The sequence below is a fragment of the Callorhinchus milii genome, unplaced genomic scaffold (assembly GCF_018977255.1).
Source record: "Callorhinchus milii isolate IMCB2004 unplaced genomic scaffold, IMCB_Cmil_1.0 Scaffold2, whole genome shotgun sequence".
Lineage (NCBI taxonomy): Eukaryota > Metazoa > Chordata > Chondrichthyes > Chimaeriformes > Callorhinchidae > Callorhinchus > Callorhinchus milii.
Window position 1 is genome coordinate 102,790,551 of NW_024704743.1, and position 27,381 is coordinate 102,817,931.

The following is a 27,381-nucleotide window of genomic DNA, read 5'->3' on the forward strand; positions in this document are numbered from 1 at the left end:
TGCCATAATTTCATATCTAAAAAAGTACCACCATTAAAAACAAAAATAGTGATCCTGAAGTCTAATAAGAGAAGGGAGAAACTTTTATTAGACACTCGAAACTGCACACTCGAAACTGCAATGGAGTGTCAGCCATTCAATGGACATTCAGTAATCAGGACTGCTTTCCTCTGCCACAGATATTGAACTAAATGAGTTCAATATCCTGAAATGGGGCTTTAACCCACAATCTCAGTCTAAGTCAGGCTACATAAAAAGGCTAACACACCCTTGTCCTTTACCCTCAACTACTGGAATTTCGACCACATCCACACATAACCCAGTTTTCAGTTGGTGTATTATAAACTTCAGTACAATGAATCAGAAAAAAAAATCTCACTCTTGAAAACATTAATTAATCTTTTGATAGAACTACTGAACTGAGCAAAACAACTCTCGTCGGGTATTGTCTCCTTAAAGTGTAGGAAATGAAATAAGAGCAGAATGTTGGCTGTGCACAATTATTATCCTGAGAGTCACATTATTTTGGAGTGTATATTCCATTTGTTTTGTATTTTATCTATGTTAGTAAATTACTTCCTGTAAGTTTCATCATAAATGCTGCCAAATTGATACCACGTTAAATAATAATACTAATCTAAGCATTTGAAACAGCACCTTTCATGTCAGGAGGACATCTCAAATAATTTACTATAAGGTGTAGTGTGTATCTTGCATGTGATATTCCTTAATAAAAATAGATTTGCACTTTTTAACAAAATACACCACACAAAACAAAAATTGCGAACCGCAAATTACTCAAGAAAATGCAGTTATTTCTTACTCTGTCAATGGTTTGCTTCAATTTTATCTCTTCTCTTTTCCCCTTTCCTGAAGCTTAATTCTTTTGAATAGAAATCCTACTGGATGTAGATTTACTCCATTTATATAGAATTTTAAAGTGTCCAAGAAATTGTTGAATCCAATCTCAATCTTAAAAAAAATTTACGTGAATATGAAACTAGCACATAAATCTTTAATTATATTTATCTCTTTATAACAGATGCATATATTGACAAAATATTGACAAATTCACCCAGTTTTACTAAACTGCCTTTTCTTTGTAATCTGCTCATTCTGTTGAAAGAGTGTGCCCATACTCACCAATACAGTTGGGCAGAGAGTCGTTCCATTGAGCTAAGGCATTTGGGACGGATTCGCATCTAATTCCTGGTGAACCATGCAGAACGTAACCAGGATTGCATTCAAATAAAATCATTGAACCAACTGCAAAACTGTTTCCAATTCTTTTCCCAAACCTTGGTTCAGGTACGGAGCTGCACTGGGTTGCACTGGTCCTTGGAACAGCTGAATACATTCCAACAGAATGGTTACACGTCAATAGATAGTGAAGAAACATTAAGTTGACATTTTAAACTCTGAAAGAATTTACCAGTAAACAATAAACAATGACTTTCACCTATGGGACAGAAATGGGAATCATGTCTGGACTCATTGGATGAGGTATATGTTGGCTCTAATTGTCTTTTGGCTCTAATTGTCTTTTGGCTCTAATTGGCTCTGGAACTCCATCCCCCAGTGCCTTCGCCTTGCTTCCTCCCTTTCCTCCTTCAAGGCCGGTCTCAAGACCTTTCTCTTTGACCGGCCTTCAGCTTCCCTCTCGACTCTCTACCCCTCCTCGCTCCCTCCCTTCCCTCCCCTCATACTGACCATTTCCCCCCTGCTCGGGTCCCGACCCAACTGTCCAGCGCCTTGGGACGTCCTCCCGACGTGAAAGGCGCTCTATAAATTAAATCTTGTTGTTGTTGTTGTTGTCTACCTAAAATGGGCGTTAGTAGTTTCAAATCAAATTGTGAGACACACAATCCAACAAGATCCCAGATCCAATCCTTGCTTCATTCTGATTTAGTGTTCTCTGGCATTCATTTAACTAAGCACAGCAAAACTCATAATCAATCTTCAATTGAGACATCAACAGCGGCAGCATTTCAAATAATAACTTCATTATGTTCACTTATCACATTAAACATTGCATTCCGATGACACAGTTTGTAGAGTAAATCATCCTTTCCGTCAGCTCTAATGTTGCCTTACTTCCTTTCTCATATATACTTAAACAGTGCCAACCTTCCGAAATGTCACTTACCTTGATAAACAAAATGAAACCCTTTGGCTGTTTCTGGACCAACTGAGATAAACTTGATAGTGATCTGGTTACTGGAACTTAAAGGGAGAGACTCTCCTAGAAAAGTAGAATATAGAAATATTACTTCTTTCTATGTATTTTTATCGTTCCTTAACACGTATACATTTTATTAATCTGAGTTCTTTCATAATCATTATAATGCTGAGATTTGATAAAGCATTTTACATATGCAAAAACATCTCAAAGTACTTTACAGGATTTACTGAAAAATGTAATGAGTGACTATGTTGCCTTATTTTGCAGACAAACACGGCAGCCAAATTGCACACAAGATTTTACGAGATTTTAATATCCACGTGGACAAGCAGACGGGCCATGGTTCATTCCACAATTTTAGCTGAGAGGAACTCTTTTTCATCAAATAGTGTCATAGAATCTTTATTTTCCACTTGAATAGGCAGATGGGGCCTCAATTGACTGTCTCAAACAAAGGACAGTTTATCTAACAACGCAATGCTTTCCCAGAACTGGAGTGGCAGTCTAGATTACGTGAGTTCAAAGTTTTGAAGTTGGGCTTGAACACACAACATTCTGACTCAGAGGTGAGCTGAGCCAAGCTGACAATTGATCAGTGATGAGGACTGATAAATGAAATTTGTGTTAACCTTGTTCAGTTGGTAACACTCTCACCTCAAGCCCCATGTCAGGACAGTGCAGTGCTGGCGGTGTGCTGTATTGTTGGAAGTGCCATTCTTCAGATGAGATATTAAAAAGTTAACACTGTGTAGGGGAGAAAGTGGCAGTGATCCTAGGCACGGTCAAAGAGGAAAGCATTTAGTGCAATCTGAAGATGGCCAAAGGAGGGGGAATGGTGGAGATGTTCAAGGAGGGAGTTCCAAACTAGACAGACAATCTTATTTTTATTGTCAGTGAGGCTTTAGACAAAGTCAGAGAATTGGGTTATTTTGTCTGTAAACCTACTTTCCATTTCTCCACCATCATATACTGAATTCCAATCCTAAACTGTACAAAAAGGTTTAGTCTAGCGTTAAATAACTGATCATTGATTCTATGTTCCAGAATTACCTCAGCACACCCCTCAAAGGTCAGACTTCTAAAATAATGATTTTCAAGGCTCTGCTTTTTTTAAACAGTGTGAATGTTTGAGATTTCCAAAATGTGTTTTTGTTTTCTCCTCGCAAAGTGAATTTGAGCCAGAGATTTTGGAACACAAGCAGAGCCAAAACCTTCCTACATAGTGGGGTGTATTGTTCATTGCGTATAAACAGTATATATAATATGTGTTCCATATAAACCAGGCAAGGATTATGTGTACTGAAGGCTTGTACCATCAGTGCCCTTCCTTAAATATGTAGTTAATAACCAATGAAAAATATTTTCTCATTTTTTATTGGTTGTGAGTTATACAATTAACGGCACCATTAATTCCCTCTATTCGCGTGTTTATACATGGTTGCTAGTGGCTCACAATACACAGAATTTACATACAAAATATAATAGACCCCAGCATTATGATTCCTTTTTTACAGTCCCTCTGTTGCACTGCTGCTTCCATCTGGGGCAACCGCTGCTCTATAATTCTGTTTCTGTGCTGAGTAGAATTATTTCAATGCCACAGATAAGGAAACCCACTGAATTAAATTGAAAAGGAAGTTTATTCTGGTGTCCTGGACAACAATCCCCCAGATAAATTAATTATTCACTTTATGACTGCTGCATCTACCTACTAAATACACAGTCATTACACTTTATAGTATTTAAACCTGTCTTCAACAATCATTCCGGGGATTGGGCCAAAGTGGCCTTTGTATATGGCCTCTGAGTAAGGGTTCAGACTGTTTGGGCTGTTAGAGGGTGGTTGATAACAGAGAGTGGTTGCTGAATGGAGGTGGCTGCTTGAACAGGTTTGACAGTATATCCCATGAAGTATTTTGAGACGTTCTTCTGACCTAAAAGGATGCTTATGTCAAATGCAAGGATTATTATTATGATTATTTCTTCAAGGTCTTTAATGTAAATCTGTTGGAGTAGCTCAGAGCAGAGATTAGGGGATTCAAATTAAAAATGATGCCAATGGATCCTAAGCTGGAATCACAGCTGTAATGTAAGGCGAATAAACAGCTGTAATGTAAGCCCGATAAACTGGAAGAGATTGGCATTTCTATTGAAGAAGAAAAACATTTCAAAACATTAAGCATGGCAACGGTCCCCACCTGAATGTGACCCTGAAAGTGAGGTCAAGAGAGGTGCCTGCTGGGTGGGTCCATCATATATGTCAACTACATCATGGAGGGACGTCTGGAAAAAGACAAACTGGCCAAACACCACTTTGACAAAGCCAGCAGGTATCAGAGGAGAGGAGAAAGAGAGAGTTAGAAATAGTACAGTCAGAGATTCAATTTAAATGTTAACAGGTATGTACAACTTAAATCCCCCTCATGTTGCTCTCCTGAAAAGGACTGCTATTGCCAAGCAAAGCTAACTGCTTCATAAAACAGTTAGTCATAAAACAGAATTCCATAAATATAGTACCACTTAACAGGAACAATGAGGTCTAATTTATATATAACAATTAACAACAATTCCAAATGGGATTTCTTAATAAGTAATCCAAATCATGCAAATTGGGAAGCTAGACATTTCTGTTTTAAAAATATACTGCAAATTGGACCCATTGGTATCACATAATGCTGTATGATGTCTCGAAGACATGATAAGGCACTTGAAAACATAAGAATTATTATATTATTACAAGTGTGCAGCCACACGTAACTGACGTGCAGTGACTGGGGCTGGAAAAGGGACAACTATACATTTGTATATTAGAAAAGGAGTGAAGGGAGTCTGCACGGGGTGGTGTGGACTCGTACAAAAGAGGGTCATACAATCTGAGATCCGACATATGCATCTATATTGGTGTACTGTGATTCTGCTCCATTCCCTGGCACTGGTTTCCAGGTTAAATTGACACTTGGAAAGTTGTCAGGTTGAAAGCTGAACTTCAACTTTTCCACACTTCTTTTATCTGCAGGAAAACTTCAGGTAACCCAGGCTATGATTTAATCGTCCCATGTTTGTGCCAAAAAAAATAATGTTACCTGTCACAAGTTGGAAGGCTCAGAAGGATTAAAATGTACAGCAGGCTGAAAGTCAGACAAATTGAGGGCAACTGTCACTTTAAGAATTCACTTTAAAAATAGGTCAGGAATTGCTGAGATTTCATTATGACAGGAAGCTTAATCTAATCCAATTGCATTGGAAGTGGCAGGTGTTGCCTGACAGTTTGAACCTTCTTTGAATCCTTTTCACAATACAAACTTTGCATGAGGGTCAATTGGACAACTGGCTGCTTGAAGGGCTATCAGAGGTTAAAATAATATTTTTCTGTGCCACCTGCTTTCCCAAATTAGCCAACGACTGAAGTGGAGCATCATTGCATAAGGTTGTCAAGGCTGCCTCTTGAACAAACCACCGTGTTGACAAATAGTGACCAAACTTAAAAGTGCAATCCTGTGAAGCCCTGTGGGACATTTTGACAACATTATACATGTTAAATCAACTGCAAGGAACGTTGTTATTTATTTGATGTCAAGCCTGACTGGAATGTCACATTTGGAATATGCAATGTTTTTTTTTCCATTATTTGAGGAAAGCCAGCAATCTCACTTTAGTGGAGAATAATTTCCTGCACTTTGATGTTCCAATATCTAAACTTCAAAGACACACTGGAAGAGCTCAATTTGCTATATTAGAGTACATAGCTGGTACCGTCCTACAAGTTGGTAGCTTGTTTCATAAGATGATGTGTGAGGAATATGTTTAAGATTCCACATTGTCTTATTACACTGTACTTGACAGCNAAAAAATCATAATTTCATCAAGCCCAAGAGAAGAGAAAATCCAGCAATTTACAAGAAAGGGTTTTTACTTAATTGAACTCAGAGATCAAAAGCATGCGCCTGATTTACAAAAGGGTAAAGTTATCCATCACAAACTGTTTGTTGTTTTTCTTGTCAAGTGTGAAAACTCTGGTATTTTAGCCTCTGGTTGTTCTTTTTCTCTTGCTTTGTATTTGGTCTTTTGAAAATAAAATGAATAGTTGGTTAAATCTGAAAACCTGCTGGTTTGTGTTTGCTGTATCTTTTCAACAGACTGTAAGCTCACGTAAGGCATTCTGAGCCAGTAACACACCGTTACAAGCAAGTAATTGGTAAGTAACTCTTGAGCCCAGACAACAGAGCAGGATAAGACTACTGTAGGCAATCAGAGTATGAGGAAATCTGCTCACAGGAACTATTGGCACACCAATGATGAGAAAACAATGCACATAAAACCCAAGTTAAAAATTTCAACAGTTTAAAACTCAAATGTATGGGAGAAACAGTCAAACATACAGGAGAAAGACAATTGCAAGGAACCCTCACTTTTAGAACCAATGTTTTAAAAAAATGGTTTGGTGCTGTAACTGCTCTCGAAACCTTGGGATAGAGATGAGGCAAATTGCCCAGAGTTCCTAATCATGATCATTTTCTGATGGAAGGTGTAACATCAGTCAGCAAAGGCACAATGGGGCTTTGATATGATGGCCTTCAGATCAAACAGCTTGCCAGTACTCACTGCCAAGCACACACGTGGATAATGATTGCTTCAGTGAAATACTAGATGGTTATCAGCTCCTGTCTCCCGTGACCTATTTCTGACCAACACACCTCCAATCGCAGATCCCAAGTGTAATTGCAGTGCCCCTACTGTTGCCCCAATTTAGATCAGTCTTTTCAACATGGACTATGGATTCCTCTCAGACCTTGCGTTACACATACATCATTTTCACAGTAAGCAGTGGCTTTACGGACAGTTGAGTAGATCAAAGAATTCAATTAATACTTCAGTGACACGTTCTCCTTGTTCAGTGGCTTCTGTATTAATCAATTATTCTCTAATATTTCACGGTTCTTCCTGGATTTGCACGGCCTGCCTTGGTATGTCAAGATATTTGTTGAAAAAAATGTTCCAGTTATTTAAAGACTGACAGCAAATTGTTCCACATTAACACAAAAGGAAGAACAAGAGTTAACTCCTCTTCGCTTTGCAAATTTACAACAGTTTTTATTGTTCACGAAGAGTGGTGCAATCTCAGATGAGAAGGATTGATGAATTCCTGCAAATGACACATTTGTAAGGCTTGGCCTTCGGGGATAATAAGCAAAGAGATATTAATCTTGTACGTGCAAGCACTCAACGAAGAATGATGGACTGGTGGGTATTAAAGCCATGACAACCAGACAACCTGCACAGTGCTCCTTAACAAAAGATAAACCATTATCAGAGCCAGTCAGGAATGCAGAAACACTAACTTAAACCTATACCCTAATACAGTAGAAGTCCTGCTATATTGATGCTTTATTTATAAGACAGGCATGTGTGCACCTGTGTGCTCCGCTTTCCTCTCCTCACTGTCCTTCTGCTCAGAATGCCTGCTCATAATGGGCCACTTCAACCTCACCTAAACTCCCCTTGCACCACATCCTCAGATTTCACTGCCCTTCCCTCCTCCCTAAACCTCACCCTCCACATCAACTCGCCGACCCACAACCGTGGCCACCCCTCAACCTCATCATCACACATGCCCTCAACATTTCCAGCCAGTGCATCACGGACAAGACCATTTCAGATAATTTCCTCATCTACTTCTCCTCTCGCATCTCTCTCACGTCCATCAAGACCGCCCATTGAAAAGGCTTCCCCCCCGAGACCCTCATAAAGGCCCTCTCATCCTCAGACCTCCTATCACTCTGGCCTGCCACCTTCAGTGACCATGACGCAGCCGTCAATTACTCCAAAATTCTATTCTCCACCACCCACCACCTCCACCTTCAACTCCCTCGTCCCCTTGAAATCCAGGACTGTGTCCACACCCACCCATTCCCCCGGTACAACAGCGATCTCCGCTCCCTAAAATCCCAAACCTGGTTGCTCATGCCCTGATGGCAGAAGACCAGCCTCATGGTTCACCACCAGTTGTGGCTCGAGCAGCTGCACACCTACCGCCGCTACCTGTCGCAAGCAAAAACTGCGCACTACTCAACCATCTTACTGGAAGCCAACAATAATTCCAAAATCCTATTCTCCACTGGCCACCACTTCCTCCATGCACCCCCTCAAGCACCCTCAATCATCACATCTAACCTCTGCCCCATGTTGCCTACCATCACCCCCATTCCATCTCCCATACCCACCCCATACTTAGCTTCTACCACGGCCCCCATTTTACATTCATTTGCCCCCATCTCTCCTTCCTCCCACTCATCTACCATCACTACAATGAAACCCACCACCTGCTGCCTCACACCCCCTCCCCAGCCAACTGCTGATCACCCAGCTCTCCCTCCTCTGTCCACTAGCGGCAGACACTATTATCAAGTCTCTCTCCTCAGGATCAGTCCCACTCGCCCTCAAAACCGCGGCCATCACCCCACTGTTTAAAAAACCTACCCTTGATCCCTCCAACCTCGGCCACTACCGCCCTATCTCAAACCTGCCCTTCCTTGCCAAAGCTCTGGAACACATTGTTGCCAACCAACTTCGCGCATGCATCTCCCTCCACACCTTACTCGAACCCCTCCAGTCTGGTTGCCGCCCTGCCCACAGTACAGAGACAGCGCTCGTGAAGGTCACTAACGATATCCTCTCTATCTGTGACCAGGGCTCCCTCTGCCTCCTCGTCAGCCTGGACCTCTCCACCTCATTCGACACAGTCGATCATGCCATCCTCCTACACCACTTGTCATCCATCATCCACCTCAGTGGGACTGCACTCACTTGGTTTGAGTCCTAACTTAGAAATCATCAGAGCTACATTTCTGCAAATGGCTTTTCTTCGCGCTTCCGGTCACCTGCGGGGTACCCCAAGGATCCATCCTTGGCCCCCTTCACTTCTTCATCTATATGCTCCCTCTCGGTGATGTCATCCACAGGCACAGAGTTAACTTCCACATGTACGTGGATGACATTCCACTCTACTTTCCACCTCTAGCTGCGACGCCCAGTCCCCTGATGTCCTGTCAGCTTGTCTGTCAGACATCAAGAGCTGGATGAGTGCAAATTTCCTGCAGTTAAACATCAAAAGACGGAAGCCATACTCTTTCGCTCCCGTCAATGTCTTCTGTCCCATGGTTCTGAACTCCTCAACCTACCCGACCTGTCCTTAAAACTCTCTGAACCCATGCGCAACTTAGGCATCAGGTTCGATCCCCAGTTATCTTTCTTCCCCCAGATCCGGTCCCTGACTTCTACCTCCACCACATTGCCCGTCTCCGACAATATCTCACCCCAAAGCTGCTGAAACCCTTGTCCATGCCTTTTTCACCTCTCGGCTGGGCTACTCTAATGCTCTCCTCACCGGTCTTGTCTCCTCCACTATTCACACAATTCAGCGCATTCAAAACTCTGCTGCCCACATTCGCATCCGCACCAAACTCCGTACCCTGATTACTCCAGTCCTTGCCAAACTCCACTGACTCCCTGTCACAGAGCAGATCGACTTCAAGATCCTCACTCTAGTGTTTAAATCCCTCCATTCCTTGGCACCCCCTTATCTCTCTAACCTCCTCACTCCCCACAGCAGTACCCGCTGCCTCCGCTCTACTGGGTCCGGCCTCCTCCGCATCCCTGAATTCTCCGCTCCACCATCGACGGCCGTGCCTTCAGCCACCAACCCTGAAAGTTTGGAACTCCCTCCCTCAACTCCTTCGCCTTGCCCCCTCCTTCCCCATCTTCAAGTCACACCTGAAGACCTTACTTTTCAACTGCGCCTACTGTCAACTTCCCCCTCCCCTTCCCTCGGCTCTGCCTTGGGTTCCATCCTTATTAACCACTCTGAGATGCGGCCCGGCATGGAGGGTGCTGTATAAGTGCAGGTTGTTGTTGTTGTAACCAGCATCCCGAGTGCTATAAAATAGTCCAGGCATCATTTCCAGTGTGCTATGGAGATATCGGCCATTATGTAGCGGTGGAAGCTATCGGCTTTCTGGGGGAATACACAGTGACATACCTGTCATTTGGTGACTTCACATTGTGAAAACCCTGAGCTGGTACAACACCCCGTAATGAGGCACGATGGAATTTTATGTTATTTCAACAATGTTCTAACTACAGTATATTGGTAATTTATGTAGATTGACAAACCATGCAGCACTGAAACAGGCCATTTGGTCTACCTAGCTTGTACTGGTGTTTACATTCCCCACTCTGCTGCCTCCCATATGCTTCTCCCTCATCTGTATATGTAGCTTTCTCTTAAATGCATCTATACTATCTGTTTCATCCACCGCTTCGGGCAGCGAGTTTCACATTCTCACTATACTCCATGCAATGAAGTTACTCCTAAATTCCCTTTTAAATCCCGTAGTCACTATCTTATATTGATTACAGACTCACCAAGCTCTTAAAGGAGGCCTGCAGTTTCACCGTGTCCTCTCCCAGAAATCTAATGCCCAAGCTTTGATGAAAATGACTCCCCCTGAGTACGTGTATTTCAAACATGGGTGATAATATATACACATCTATATTCCTGCCTGCAATTGATAATTTACTTTCTCGTTAGTAGTCACATGTTTAAAAATCATTCATTTAGAGAACTTAAAAATGAGGAACATATCAACGTATATGCTAATCATATGCTAATAATTCCACTCTCTAATCCTTAACAGTTATCAGTCATTTAAATGTCAGCGCAAGGTTACAAGAAATTATGAGTTAAGCATGTGTTTACAAAAGACTGCTGCCTCGGGCAGCTACCAGGCTCATGTGAATCATTTATCTTTGGTGCTGAAGTTGTCATTTTGTGAAATAGTATTGCCATTATTCTATAGAGCAGAGTAATGAAACATTAAAAAAAAGGCAAAGAACAGCACATTTTTAACAAATAATTTAAGCGGAAGAGAGAAATAACCTCACTTCACAGCTTTCGCATTTTCGTCCCCAAAAAATAAAATGGGATTTTAAAGCACGAGTCACATTCACATAAATGTGAGGTGACCTCAGTGAAGTAGAAATGTGGTGCATCCATCAAATTTCTCCTGCTATATTGCAGGAAGGGGTGGCAGGAAGAAGCAAGCTTGCTTCCAACTATCAGCGATAGATCAGGAATGAATGTCAGTTCAGTCTAATAAAAGGGTTTCATTATCTGCCTTCAGCTCCCCTCTCGACTCTCTACCCCATCCTCGCTCCCTCCCTTCCCTCCCCTCACCCTGACCATTTCCCCCTGCTCGGGTCCTGACCCAACTGTCCAGCGCCTTGTGACATCCTCCTGACGTGAAAGGCGCTCTATAAATGCAATCTTGTTGTTGTTGTTGTTGTTGTACTCTGTTTTAAGCCTTTAAAGCCAAATTAATTAGCATGTCAATATCAAGGAACAAGATGGACAATTGACTGTTGGGAGGACGCTGAAACAATTCTATGTTTTGGGAGAGAGAGAAGGGATGGAGAGATATAATGAGCAGGATATGGCAAATGTTCTGCATACCTTTGAACATCTTTTCATCATTGCGATAAGTGTCACGATACCACCAAGACTTTTGTATATATCTATTGGATTTTTAAGGTTTGCCCCTCTATGCAAATATTTTTAGCAGAAAAAATCATTTCCAGATTTTTGGGGGACTCCATTACTTTTAGCTGTGCAGCTATGATCCCCCAAATTATCCTATGTCCAGTACACAAGAGGATGTCCAACATAGAGCTGATAAAACCAACATTTCACAATAATAGTTATCCCTTGAAAAATAAAAACAATCAACACAATACAACACAATTTATGCTTATATAGCAACTTTCATGTTGGCAGGTTATCTCTCAGTGCTAGCTGGATACCCGCACTGGGAGTGGGATCTGCAGAGGATGGGGAGGAGAACGATGACCAAGAGCCAAAGGTCAAAGAGATACATTCTGAGATGGTCCTTAAATGAGGGGATGATGGCAGTGAGTCAGAGGGACTCAGGGACCAAGTTTCAAGAGCAGGAACAGAACAGCTAACAGATCGCCCGGTAATAGTTTGGTGGATAGTAGTGTTAAAGTGGCGTAAGATAGGCTGTTTCTTACAAGTGAATGGTGAATTGTTTGAGGTTGTTCAGGTTTGGTTCCTTCAGTGAGTTAATACACACTAAATTGAGTAGTTTCCCAAGTCCTTCAGGACTATAGTTAACTACAGGAACGCACAAAACCCATTACAGTAAAAATTAATAAACTAACCTATCCAATGTATCTCTTAGATCCCTCAATCAGTATCTTCACCAAAGAGTTATCCAATTCCCTCTTGAATTTGCTGAGACAAATTGCCTCTAGCATCACCAGCCTGGGAAGTCTATTCTGCATATTCGCCATTCTCTGTAACCTAACTGAATCTGAATTCTCTATTCAGTTTCCTTATTCTTAAGCCCGTATCTAGAGTCCTGTAGCTCAGTGTTCAGCGCACTCGCTTTGCAAGCGAGAGACCTGAGTTCAATTCCAGGCAGGGTGAAACCTTGGGCAAGTTTCCTTACTCCACACGCCTAATAATAATCCCTCCAAAACAAAAAACAATAACAAATTGGTCATTTTCAATCTACGACTGTTTGTCGGACATTGCTGTGTGCAATTGGCTGCCGCGTTTGCCCACAAATATACAGTAAATTCACTTTACAGTATGTTCTGTGAAGCGCTTTGGGACGTCTAGAAGACGTGAAAAGCGCTTTATCAAATGGAAGGATTATTATTATTATTATTATTATTATTATTATCTGTATCCCTTCTTCTACATAACATAAGAACATAAGAAATGCTAGACCAAAAAATACCAAGGTCCATCTAGTTCGCCTGCCACCTTCCTAGTGGTTGCAGGCATATATGTCCTGCACGACCTATGCACTATTTCCCATAATGTTATTTCCTAAAAGAAAACTATCTAATCTGTGTTTGAAAAATTCCTCTATATCTTTTTAATCACATTAAGCATATTATTACTTTTCAAACCAATGTGTTTTATTTCATTCAGTAGCAGTCGAAATGTTTAATGGGTCATTATGTTTTGATTTACTGGAGATGTAAAAGACGCTGTATAAAAAGGATCATTATTATTTGTAATAAAATGATTTTTTTTGTGTTCAACCTAAACCGCAATGTGTTGGCATCTAACCAGAACATGCATTATATGCAATTCAGCAAATAGTAAAACGTAGTGAAACTTACCAAACTCTCTCGGGACAGAGATAGAGTAAATGCAATTGTGCCCAATGCTGTAGTTTCTGGGGTAATTTGGTGACAACACGGTACCATCAGAACCTGTAGATCGGCTTCCACATGGAGCTGAAAAAGACATTTGTGTTTTGCAAATATTAATCATAACTGAAAAATGTTACTCCAAATATGAACAATTTGATGGCTAAATGATGTGTTAAATTCACATCTTCTACATGCCTCAAAGCGCTTCACAGAATATCCTTTGAAGTGAATTGCTGTATATTTGTGGGTGAATCATGGCAGACAATTGCGCACAGCAGTGTCCCACAAACAGTCATGGACTGAAAATGACCAATTTATTATTGTTTTTTTGTTTTGGAGGGATTATTATTAGGCGTGTGGAGTAAGGAAACTCGCCCAAGGTTTTGCCCTGCCTGGAATTAAACCCAAGTGTCTCGCTTGCAAGACGAGTGCTCTAACCACTGAGCTGCAGGACTCCATATACCAGGTTTACAGATCTACATCACGCCACTCTTGGTACTGAAACAGTTTTGCTATCCAATAGTACAAACACACACTTGAAAAACAACCTGGGTATAGTGCCCTCAAATAGGGCCAAGCCAAGTAATACAAGTCGGAGGTTACTTCAACTAGTCATTCAAAAATCCAAACTTAAGAAAAAACACGACTCTGAAATCTCTACTGAATTAAAGATGTTGATACTCAAAAATAGCTGTGCAGCAATGTATCATTTCAGCTGTTCTTCAAGATGCACTGGCTGACATGATCTGTCCTGTTTGTACAGGTATGCAGAGATTTACTTGGTTCCGTTATACCAAATGTCTCGTTTCCATTCTCGTTAGTCTTCCGCTAATACCTTCAATTCTATTCTAACCTGGAGGAGCATATCTATCCTACTATGCTCCTCCAGCATCCAGTAGAAATATTAAGGTGTAAGGGAAAAGAGCTGGAAATAATGATAATAAAAATCCTTGCATTTGATATAACTTTTTTCAGGTTGGAGGATCTTTCAAAGTGCTTCGCAGGATATACTGCAAAGCAGTGACTGCGTATTTTTTTAAAAATTAAGGAACTACTTCGAAAAAGAGACAAAGACACAATGGGTCACAAAAACTTTCGTATGTCTATGGTACACACACAAGCAGTGAATTACCTGCTTTGGCCTGTGCTGCACAAAAAGGCAGTGATTTATTTGGGTTGGTCTATGCTGCGTAGACCGCCAGTAGTTGTCATGCTCCACTCTCTATTGAGCACACACTGCAATATCAGGTTGCCCCAGGTAGCTGTATTCTAAATGGGAAAGTAATTGAATCTAACATCACAATGCAATGGGTCAGGATAATTGTATTGGAGTGAGTTCTGCAGCAGTGGAGGCGATTCCTCACTGCGAGGAGCATTTGAAACACATTAGTTTCTAACAGCACATTGTAGAATTACAAGGCCGAACTTAATATGAGGAGAACATTTGTTAAAACTAATGCTAACACATTTCTTCCAATGCGATAGAATATAGCAGTACTAAAAATGAATATTAAACTTGAAACCATTCTGCACAAATAACCTACTTACTCATCAGCTCATGAGTTACTGTTTCACTGATCTGGAAGACCCAAGATGATATATTTTAGAACATCACACTCAACCCACATTTACCAGCTACTAAATCAAGAAGAAGCCTGTACTGTCCTTCCTGCAATACAAATCTTGATTGCTATGATTATAGTTTTATTTAACCCTTTTCTATTTCAAAAGCTGAACACTTGATTATTGATGATCTATGTGCCTTCCTTTGGGACAGTTTTCTATTGTCCCAATTACAAAGGACTGTGTAATGGCATTGAGAGGCATCATTGTCAGTAAAATCCTTGGTCTACATCTGGGGCTCGTTTTATCAGATTGAAAACTAATTGCAGGGTCCCTCAAATTCCCCCAAGGTAAGTTCAGATCTTCAATGATGCTAAGAGCTGGTAATTCAATGTTCATTTTGCCAATATTGGGAACTGGTTCAACTCATCAGTTAATATGATATACAGATTTCTTTAAAAAGATTCCTGGGTAAAACAAAACAATTTTGGCAGGAGTTTTTGTGGTAGGCCAGATTGAGGCATCTGTTGCATTCCACTCTTTTATTTTCAATCAAGGAAATACTTTGTTCTTAACGTTGAGTAAATAAATGAGTAAGGAACTTGGGTTTTAGGATGACTTCTCATGCTGAAATGGGTCAAAGATAATGACTTAATGCACATGGACCAGACTTGCTAGGTCCCCAGATAGTTCCAGATATTTTATGATGCTAAGAGCTACTGATTGAATTGTCATTTTTTTCCTCAGAAGCAGGTGAATGACCAGTTAATAGACAATTGCATGAGGTGAATGACCAGTTATTCTTGTAATTATTTGTCATACACCATTAAAACCTCACTTTTTTTAAAGTAGAGTTTCACTATCTCCAAGGACCAACTGAATAAGCAAATAGGATCTTGGTTTATCTCAACTGAAATTAAGTGCTTCTCCCAGGCCTACATTGGAACATCAGCCTAGACTTTGAGTTTCATGTGTGGCTTGAACCTACAATGTACTGACCTGTAAATGGGAGTGCTACCATATGAGCTAAGACTGACATCTATAAGTTAGAAACAATAAATCATTGTAACAACAAATAAAGTAGTTGTATGTTTATATACATATATATGTATTAAAAAAATTGAACATTAGGTTTATGCTCATCCCATCACAGTTTCTAAACTTATTTTGTTTCTGAGGATGATGCACAGGGGATGACGCTTTCAACGAGAGGAACTGGAGCCAATGCAGGGCAACAAGACACCAGATTTTAACACCAGTTACAGAAACAGCAAGAGGATGATATCTCCTGTCAGGAGAACAGCATTTCTCATGTTCACTTGGTTCAGACATTGTTTTAAATTTTAAGATTGTGTAGAATTTTGAGTACAGCCCTAAATTCAGTCGTGATTTGAAAGCCGATAATCCATATCACCTATGACTTTACAACAAAAACAGCTTGCATTTATATAGTGCCCTTCACACCGGACAACATCTTGGAGCGCTTAACAGTGGCAGAGCCTGATGCCGAGCCGGGGGAAGGTGACTGTAGGCACGGTCGAAGAGGAAGGTCATCAAGCGCATCCTGAAAATGGGGAGAGAGGGGACAAGGTGAAGGGATTGAGAGAGAGAGAGTTCCACAGCTTCAGGGCATAGTAGCGGAAAGCTTGGCCAACGATGCTGAGGTGGAGCATCCGAGGGACAAGGAGGAGGCCGGAGCCAGTTGAGCAGAGGCAACGGGTAGTGATGTAGGGAGAGGGCAAGGTGGAGAGATAGGGGAGTGCCAGCTTGTGAAGGGATTTAAATACAAGAATGAGGATCTTGAAATCGATCCATTTTGTGACAGGGAGCCAATGAAGTTTGAGAAGGACTGGGATAATGGAGTTTAGTGCGTGTGAGAATTCAGGCAGCGGAGTTTTGAATGAGTTGAATTTTGTGAATAGAGGAGTAGGGGAGACTGGTGAGCAGGGCGTTTGAATAGTCGAGGCAGGAGGTGACGAAGGCGTGGATGTCTGTTAGACAAGCTGACAGAATATCGGTGGACTAGGAGTCACAGCTGGAGGAAGCGAAGTAGATGTGTGTATCGTCTGCATACATACGGAAGTTTACCTCATGTCTGCGGATGACATCGCCAAGAGGGAGCATATAGATAAGAGGGAGGAGGGTGGCAAGAATGGAGCCTAAGGGATCCACACAGAAGAAAAAATATTTGCTGAGATGAAGTGCTGGCTATTGGTTAAGTAGGAATCGAACCATGCGAGTGCGGTCCCACTAGGATGGATGAAGGAGTAGAGGCAGTAGAAGAGGATGGTATGGTCGACTGGGTCGAATGCAGTGGAGAGGTCCAGGAATATAAGAAGAGGGAGCCATCGTCTCAGAGATAGACAGGTGCACACAATGGAGTAAAATGCAGAATATTAAATATCTCTGATTAGATGTGGATTTTTAATGTTGTGTTCATTTGAAGCGATGAAGGAATTGCTTTTCAATAGCAGTTACATAACACCTTTCACATCAGGAGGACTCTCAAAGTGCTGAACAGGGCCAATTGCAACACAGCACTGGGGTTTCGGGGGGGAGGGAGGACATAGCTGAGGAAGGTAGGGGGAAATGTGATCAACATCATGGTTGAAAAGAAACGTCTTAAGGTACGTTTTAAGAGTGAGGAGGGATGGGATGAGGTGGAGGGACGCTGGTGGAGTCCTAGATAGTAGGGGCAAAATGGCTGAAAGCTCACCCATTGATAGTGGAGTAGATTGGGCAAGGGTAGTGATGTAGGGAGAGGGCAAGGTGGAGAGATAAGGAAGTGCCAGCTTGCGAAGGGCCGGTGTTCACTAAACAGACAGACTTGCAAGCTTGGTAAGGGTGTAACAGGTCGCATAGGTGGGTTGGTGACATGTTGGGGTTTAAACGCAAGGATGAGGATATTATTTAAATCTTAATCTTTACTTTAAAAGTACACACTCACTTTCAGGTTAAAGCAATATCTTGACAGAGTCCCTATATTTTATTTACTGAGAAAACAGTAATTAGCTGGTGCAGAAGCTAATATTTGCCACAAGATGTCACAATTTCTTGAAAGTAATTCCTGTGCTGTAACTCATTACTAATGTATAATATTGGCACATCATTTCAGTCAGTTGATAATACATCACCTTTTCCAAAAAAAATGATTATCTGAACATCCTTAGTAAACTGATTGGATGAAGAAAGGTTTAAATAATGTATTAGCCCGTGCTTTTCATCTAGAGGTGTCAGCCTGGTTCAGTTGGTAGGACTCTCTCCTCTGAAGCAGAAGATTGCAGGATCAAGCCCCACATCGGGACTTTGAGCTCTTAAAGTCGAATACTGCAGTGTAATGCTGAAGGAAATCTGTATTGCCAGAGGTGCCATTCTTTATATCAGATAGTAAAGCAAGATCGTGTCTGCCTGTTCAGGTAGATATTAAAGATGCTATGGCACTTTTCAAAATCTCCAAGATAAAATTAGTCATTAACTTTGTGGCTGTTTGTGGGACATTGCTATGTGCAAAATGGCTGCCTCATTATCATACAAAATACAAGCAGGGCACTTCTCAATAAATCCTGTGAAACAGTTTGACACTTTGTCCTCCCAACATAGAACGCGCAATATCAAATGCAAAGATCATTATGATTTTGATCTGAAAGTCTATCCACTGTTATGGAATGCAAATAACTATGAAACATCAACCTTTAGCAGTAAGATAATTTTGTCTTTCTGGCAGTGTTGCTCAATACTGACTCAAGATTAATCGCTTTTCCTTTTTTCCTCCCATGGCTGAATAATATGTATCCTGGTGAGTTAATGGAAGACAAAGTCAGTTTCAGATCAAATTTCTGACTGTGTCCCATTTCGTTCACAAATCTTACAATTCAAATGAATTCTTCAAAGAGTATGCTTGCTATAGGAGTTGTCAGCCTAGATTTAGAAGCAATGGTCAAATTGATCAAATTCTTTGAGATGGTAACTAAAACAATGGATGATAGTTCTCCAGTAGTAACAAACTATTTGATTTTTTTCAGAAAGTACTTAACCAAGTCCCCTAAGTGAGACTTCAATAAGGCTGATCCATCGATTGCCAGAAAGGACATAAATATTTTGATGTCTCTGGACTGACTGGTTCTGTACATTTTGAAGTTGAAAAAAGCAAAAGTTTGAACAAAAAGTAACTAAATATGTGACTAAATAAGCATTTTTCTTCTATTTCTACAAACTGGCCGTGCATGTGAAAACCTTTCCCCTTTTGCAGATGATACAGAACTCTGCAGCTTGTGTCCACTCCTGCACCAGGGTCCAGGAACCTATCACCCCCGTTCTTGCTCGGCTTTGCTGGCTCCCCATCCTTCAGAGAATCAAGTACAAAACTCTCATTCTTACCTTCAAGGCCCTTCACGGTCTTGCTCCCCCATACCTCTCCGATCTCATAACCCCATATCAGTCTGCCCACTCCCTCTGCCTCAGGTCCCCTGTACTTCCTGCCCACCGTCGGCGGTCGGGCATTCAGCATCTCTGCCCCCACATTCTGGAACTCTATCCTGCAATCCCTCTGCCTCACCTCCTCTCTTGCCTCCTTCAAGTGCCATCTGAAGACTTTCCTCTTTGACTGTGCCTTCGGCCAGCCTCCCACTTCATCCTGCCCTCCTCCCCTTTGACCCCAACTCCCAGCTTGGGTTCAAAAACCCTTCAATGTCCACCGCCCTGAAATGTCTTTCCAATGTGAAGGGTGCTATACAAGTGTAATTTGTTGTTCTTTTTCTTTTGTTTGACTTAGACTATTCTTTCGGTTACCTTTCCCTCTGCTTCCCCCCACCTCTGGAACTCCTGCCCCCTCAGCTCAGGCAGGTGTGTCAAGCCCTTTTGAGACATCCTCCTGATGTGATAGGCACCGTATGAAGGTATATTGTCATTGTTGTACACATGTAATCATTACACCTTTACAGTAAAATCCTATGAAGCTCGTTGAGATGTGTTAGTGCTGTGATAAGGTGCTTTATTAAATGTAAGGATCTTTATTATTTAAATCTCCTGGAGGCATTTTTTTTAAATCAGGATGTACACTAAAAAAAATTTGCACCCAACATGTACCACATATTGTGTCAGCTTTTAGACTTTGACATTTAATTAAAGTAAACAAAGCCCCCGGGTCAGATGAACTATATCTTGCAAATGTGGTTCCTGAATTCAAGAAAGTGAGATATCTGGGGACTACAGACCCATTAACTTGATTGGAATAGAATGAAAAGGAATGGAATTAATTATTAGAAGGAAAATGTAAATGTAAACTATCTGTACGAAAGGATCCTGGCAAATCAGAAACTGATTAATGTTGTAGTGGGAGGACAGCTGGGTGGCATTCTGGAGGATGAGATTAACCGCTTGTAGGGCCCTCTTCATTCAGACTGCTCTTGTGATCTTTATCCATTGCTGTGTTGCATAAATTGATGGTGAAGATGTTTTTTTTTAAGATGAATAGTAATGATTTCCAGGTTAACCTCAGGCATACATACACTGCCCTTGGGCTTACAAAAAATGCATTGCCCTCATGTGTACACAGTACGCACATTGATCATGTGTGTACAGTACATACATAATAATAACAATCCTTGCATTTGATATAGCGCATTATCACATCTTTGAGACATCTCAAAGAACTTCTCAGAATATACTGTAAAGTGAATTGACTGTATATTTTGTGGGCGAAACACATTAGCCAATTGCACACAGCAGTGTCCCACAAACAGTCGTGTATTAAGTGACCCATTTATTATTTTTTTTGAAGGAATTATTAAACCCAGGAAAGCGATCTGCCAATTGATTAATAATTGTGTTCCTACTTACACTTAGGTAAATAGAGGCGTGTGGAATAAGGACACTTGCCCAACGTTTCACCCTGTCGGGAATCAAACCCAGGTCTCTTGTGAGACGAATGCTGTGCACACTAGGCAAGATCATACACACATGCATCATGTGTACACAGTACATGCCTTAAGACCTTCCTTTTTGATTGTGCTTACGGTCACCCCGCTCCTCCCTCTCCCCCTGGCGCGGGGTCAAACTTTGACACTGTCAAACGCTCCAAGACTCTACCCACCCCATGAAAGGCGCTATATAAATTTGTTGTTGTTGTTGATCATGTGTATACAATACACACATTGAACTTGTGTAAACAGTATATACATTGACCTATAGAGACACACAGTATACATTGTAGAGTGAGTATGTTGCTTATTGCAGTGGAGTATGAACTATTAACTCTTAACCTATTTTTAAGCAATCCTCTTTGGTAACTTTTGGACAACTTGTGGCATTCTACTGAGTGTAAGCACATTTCAGATGTTTTTCAACGTGTGCTCTCCAGGGGCAAATTGCAAGGATAGTGACATTGCAATGACTTATTTGGCAATGAATGGAAGGGCAAAAATGATAATATAGTACAGTGTATAATCCCCGATGGGCAGACACCATAAAGAAAGTCAATGACAAATTCCCCAAAAACAATGTCTGGTCAAAATATCCCAAAAGATATCCACTACTTGACATTTGTAATAAATGTAAACCTTGTCTATGTAAAAGTATGTGTGTTGTTTCCCGCTAGGGTTATGGCAGACTAACACACATTTTGATGCACAGTGACAGCTTTTATCCATTTTAAAAAGTCTGTAGCAGACAAGACACATGGAATATCCTTCGGAAAACTTGCAGAAAATCAACATTAAGTACTTGGAAATTGTACCTTAGAACTTCGTTAAGCCAAATGTAAAAGTACTTTTCTAGCTCACAGTCCAGGCTGATACCCCAGTGCAGTGTTGGGGCTGGGCTATATTGCTGGAGGTGGCAGCCTTTGGATTAAACCAAGATCCCATCTATCTGTTCAAGTGGACATTAAAGATTCCATTGTACTTTCAAAATGTACATTTTTGAAAAGGAATAGTATTATAATTTGCATCAATCCATGGGTCGCCCGCTTCAGTAATCAATTGTGTCAGTGTAATTCCTGAGGGTTAGAGGGGAAACTTTCAGTGAAGAAATGTCCCATTAACACAATGCGGATTCCTGATTTCAAAATTCTTTTAAAAATCCAGTATTATAGACCTCCATCATGCAAAAATAAACCTTGTTTCGAGCAGGGGAAAATGTGAGATTCGTTTTGAAGGGTTGGCATTACTGTATATATGTACTTTTTGGTAAGGTATTAGGAATACATTTAGTTATCAATATTAAAAGCAAATACTAAGATTAAAGTATCATAAGAGCATAAGAAACGCTAGACGAAAAAAGACAAAGGTCCATCTAGTTCGCGTTCCATCATCCTGGCTGTCGCATGCACATATGTCCCAAACTACCTATGTACTATATCCCATAATGTTATTTCCGAAAAGAAAACGATCTCATCTGTGTTTGAAAGAATCAACACTTAAATTCAATTCAGAGTTTTCAGTCATAGGAACTCATTATTTTAATTTGCCTTTGATAATTATGACCTTTATTTCTAAATCTTTACCTGATTAATTCATGATTCTTTCAAATCCACAATCTAATTAATATTTGGCTGTATATTCACAAATAATGTATAAGCTGCATTTTTCCCGCAATTTATTTTCTTCCAAATCAATAAAAGCGAGTCTATCGTGCAAATGCAGATTGAAATTTGCACTTTAAAACTGACACAATTTCCAAAATTAAATTCAAAAGACTATTGTAACATGCTAAATAAAACGATTTGCCAGAAGTTGTTCAGAGTCACTTTTCCCAAAAGGCATATGAGAGCTCTTTCCAATGTTGAAAGCACAGAATCTATTTTTAATCCATACTATTTCACAATTCCAAACATAAAATAATGCTTGTCATTTGATTGATGAAGCAACTGAAGGTTCTAATACATAATAAAGACACAGCCTTATTATGCATAATAAAGACACATCATAGAATCATAGAATTATACAGCACAGAAGGAGGACATTCAGCCCATCGTGTCTGTGCCAGCTCTTTGTAAAGAGCTATCCAATTCAATCCTACTCTGCCACTCTCTTCCCATAGCCTTGCAAACTTGTCCTCCCCAAATATCTATCTACTTTTCTCTTAAAAGTTGTCATTGAATCAGCTTCCACCATCTTTTCAGGCAATGCATTCCAGATCCGAACAACTCACTCTGTGAAAACATTTCTCCTCACTCCCCTGTTTCTTTTAACAACTATTTTAATTTGGTGTCCTCGGGTTACCGACGCCCCCCCGCCAGTGGAAATAGTTTCTTCTTGTTCACCCTATCGAATCCCCTCATAACTTTGAAAATGTCTATTAAGGTTCCTCTTAACCTTCTCTGCTCCAAGGAGAATAATCCTACCTTCTCTCGCCTTGCCTGATAACTGAAGTCCCTCATTTCTGGTACCACCCTGGTAAATCTCCTTTGCACCCTCCAATGCCTTGACATTCTTCCTAAATTGTGGTGCCCCGAACTGAACCAAGCACTCTAGATGAGGCTTAATCAGTGTTTTATAAAGGTTCATCATAACTTCCTGACTTTTGTATTCTATGCCCCTATTTATAAAGCCTAGTATCAAGTATGCTTTTTTAACAGGTTTTTCTACCTGTCCTGCCACCTTCAAATATTTACTTATATGAACCCCCAGGTCTCTCTGTTCCTTCACCCCCTTTAAGATTGTACCATCTAGCTGATACTGCTCCTCATTCTTCCTCCCAAAGTGCATCACTTGCATTTCTCCACATTAAACTTTATCTGCCAATTGTCTGCCCATTTTACCAGTGTGTCTATGTCCATTTGCAGTCTGCTACTATCCTCCTCACTGTTTACTACTTTTCCCAGCTTAGTATGCTTTGCAAACTTGGAAATTGTACTCCCTATACCCAAGTCCAGATCATTTATATAGATCAAAAACAGCTGTGGTCCCAATACTGACCCCATGGAACCACACTGCACACTTCCCCCAGTCAGAAAAATAACTGTTCACCATAATCTCTGCTTTCTGTCCCCCAGCCAGTTCTGTATCCATGCTGCCACTGTCCCTTTCATACCGTGGGCTTCTATTTTGCTTACAAGTCTCTTATGTGGCATTTTATCAAAAATCTTTTGAAAATCCATATACACTACATCAACTGCACTATCTTCATCCACCCTCTCCTTTATTTCATCAATAAACTCTATCAGGTTTGTTAGACATGATTTGCATTTAATAGATCCATATTGACTGTCCTTTATTAATCCATATTTTTCTAAGTTAAATTTTATTTTATTTATTTCCTTTTTCAGTTCTCCTCTGTACTTTCTATATTCTGTTTGATTATCTTCTGACATCCTATTGACATCTTTTTTTTCCTGTTGATGTAGGTAAAGATGAAGTTCAGAGCTGCCAAATAAACCTGCAGTCATCCTATACTTCTGTATATACAGTTGCTCCAATCCTTACCTCTGAAATTGCATCCCTCTACCCCTTTGTCGTACACCTCACAATCTCTCTTTAAATCACACCTAAAAATCTATCTCTTCAACTGAATTGATGGTCATCTCCCACTTCTCTACTGCTTGTTTTCTAACCCTGTATTTGTGAAGTTATCCTAGATGTCATCCTATATGAAGGGTGCTATTTAATGTAATTTTCTGTTGTTTTTGTATGGATGATAAGTCTGTGATCATTGATGCTATTTAAGGGCCACATATCAATCACAAGATTGGTTCAGAAGAAGACATTTCCGTCCATTTGATCTAATCCTCCAGAACAACCACCCTTCCATCCCATCAAATCATCAAACTCATTTTTTAAGTGAGGCCAGGGTCCTGGGAACCTATTCCTGTCATTAATTACCCTTAATTAGAAACATTTCCTGATGTCTGTCCTGATATTGCACACTAAACCTTTTCATCTTGTCCTATTGTCTTGTTACAATCTAAAGTATTGTTCAGCATTTTTTTCGAATCCCATTTTAAATTTTACACACCTCTATAAGGTTCCTCTGAGTTTAATGTCTGGGGATCTGAACTCAACTGAACAGCATCTGTTTACCTCTTGGATATTGCAGCCTTGCATTATTTTCACATGGTGAGTGATAAGTAAACTAACATCCCTAGATCTCTTTCAGCTTCCCCTTGGAAAATTTTCTGTGATCCATACAGTCCTTTTCCCAGCGAAATTGGTATATTTATCTGTATCAACCCATGTGCATATTCCAGCAAGCACTCTTTGTAAGACCTTAGCTGCCTCCTCTGATTCTACAATTCCCCCAACTCTGTGTCATTTCCAAAATTAACCATCTTATATCTTCTAAAATTAACTGTGAGCTAGAAAAGTCTGCAAATCCAAGTCATTAATGTATAGAGGAAGAGGAGGTGTCGCAGTATAGACCCCAGAGGCACCACACTTATTACCTACCCGCATACGAAACAAAGAAATAATTTACATCCCACCTGTCTAACTACATTCTTTGATCGGCTGGCTCAGGATCCTGCACTCCCCCCGACCCCTATGCTCCACATTCGTGCTTTAGCTACTATGCTCAAACCTTGCAACTCTCTGGCTCAATCCCTCCACCTTGCCCCCTCTTTACTCATCTTTGTACCTCGTACCTCAAGACTTTCATCTTCAATTGTGCCTGTGGTCACCTCCTGTTTCTCCCAGCTGAGCGTCAAATTCTTCCATTGTCAGTGCTCCAAGACCCTCAATCTATCTTACTGATATCTAAGAAGAACTCTTTGCATGTAAAGCTTAACTTGAGTACAGTACTCTACTAACTGGTATAATTTTTTTTACCGTTATCAAAGAGCTAGTTATGTGATTGGCTTTATAATAACACAAATAATGTTTGTTTAAATGTTCTCGGATTTCTAGGCTTTCTTCAGGGACTAGAGACAAAATTAGTTTGCACTGCCTGCATATCCCAGGAAACTCTCTTTGTAAGGCCTTTGCCATGTCCTTGGATTCCTCAAGAAAAAAATAATAAAATTGGTCTCTTTAATCCACAACAGTTTGTTGGACACTGCTGTGCACAATTGGCTGCCCCATTTCGCCTACAAATCTACAGTCAATTGACTTTATAGTATATTCTATGAAGCGCTTTGAGACGTCTAGAAGATGTGAAAAGCACTATATCAGATGCAAGGGTTATTATTATTATTATTATTATTATACTGACGTATCCATTATTCTGATTTGATTTATCTATCTGGGTTAGAGGAGGTGCAGAGAAATTTACACAGCGCACATAATAAACCTCTATGTCTAAAATAATTTTTGTATTTGATACAGTGCCTATATCGTAGATCACAATGCGCTTCATGAGTAATTGCTGTCAAGTGTCATGATTGACATGTAATGGTATACGAGTAAGACCGAGTTAAAACACACACATGCAACTTAAGCTACGTTTTATGTTGATCCTCAACTTTTGCTAGAATTAAATCATACAACCAGAATTGTTCAAAATTCTTTGCTGAATATCATCGGTATCTCTGTCACAGAATGCAGAGTAATATTTCAGTATAATACTCTGTGAATTATATTACTGTAATTTTTTTATATTTGATATAGTACCTTTCACACCAGAAGAATGTTTCAAACTATTTTACATTGTAGTACCTGTGTGTTTTGAGAGTGAATGTGACAGCCAATTGGCACACAGCAATGTCCCACAAATAGCCATCAAGTGAATGACTAATTTTATCTGGAGGATTGTTAGTCAATGTGAGCATGAATATGCGTATACAAAATACAAGGGGGTGGGTTCAATGGATAGTTTGCTACTTGCTGTATACGATTTATGATTGACTCATGAACCATTTGTCTTCATTGAATTACAGTGCGCATACTGGGAAAGTGGAACGGTTATCTGTTTCAAAGTTTTATGCAAGATTTCACACATATGTATGTTTACAACAACAGTGTTCTTTCTGTGGAGAACTGTACAGAATAATTTAATACTAATAAAAATAGAATCTAAAACCCATATCCTGGACATAACTCACTCTCCTGAGAAGATGACAGCATGGTTTGTTGACATCTATAACAGTGCAGACAAAGCAGCATTTAAACTGCTAACATCTTCATCGACTACCCGTAGAGCTCTGGCACAATTTAGCTAGCAGGTGGATTCCCTCCTTCATGTTTTACAAACACCTGTTTAGCAGATGCCCTTTAAGACAAGCATGAAGGTAATCAAAGGGGAGGAGAAGAAAGCAGGTAGGCAATGGGCCAACATGGAAGCACATATCTGGGCATAATCAATTCCTGATTTATCCTTTGCTAGATGGAATAACTAAGGAATATTTAAAAGATTATGAAGAAATCATATAAATTGGTATCTAGTTTCTATTTATCAAATTGTTGCTTTTAGAGCTTTTAGGTGTTGAAATCGGACAGTTACAACACAAAAACTGTTGAGGGAAATTT

At 40.4% G+C, this 27,381-nt stretch overlaps 1 protein-coding gene across 1 annotated transcript in view; it reads right to left on the bottom strand.

Annotated features, from left to right (window-relative positions):
* csmd3b (CUB and Sushi multiple domains 3b) overlaps positions 1–27,381 on the bottom strand; it is a 773,500-nt gene that overhangs the window by 92,876 nt on the left and 653,243 nt on the right. The window contains exons 31-34 of the mRNA XM_042331884.1: positions 13,391–13,507; positions 4,381–4,494; positions 2,147–2,242; positions 1,144–1,347 (exon numbers count right to left, since the gene is read on the bottom strand). Of these exons, the coding sequence (XP_042187818.1) occupies positions 1,144–1,347; positions 2,147–2,242; positions 4,381–4,494; positions 13,391–13,507 (531 nt within the window). The remainder of the gene's footprint in view (positions 1–1,143; positions 1,348–2,146; positions 2,243–4,380; positions 4,495–13,390; positions 13,508–27,381) is intronic.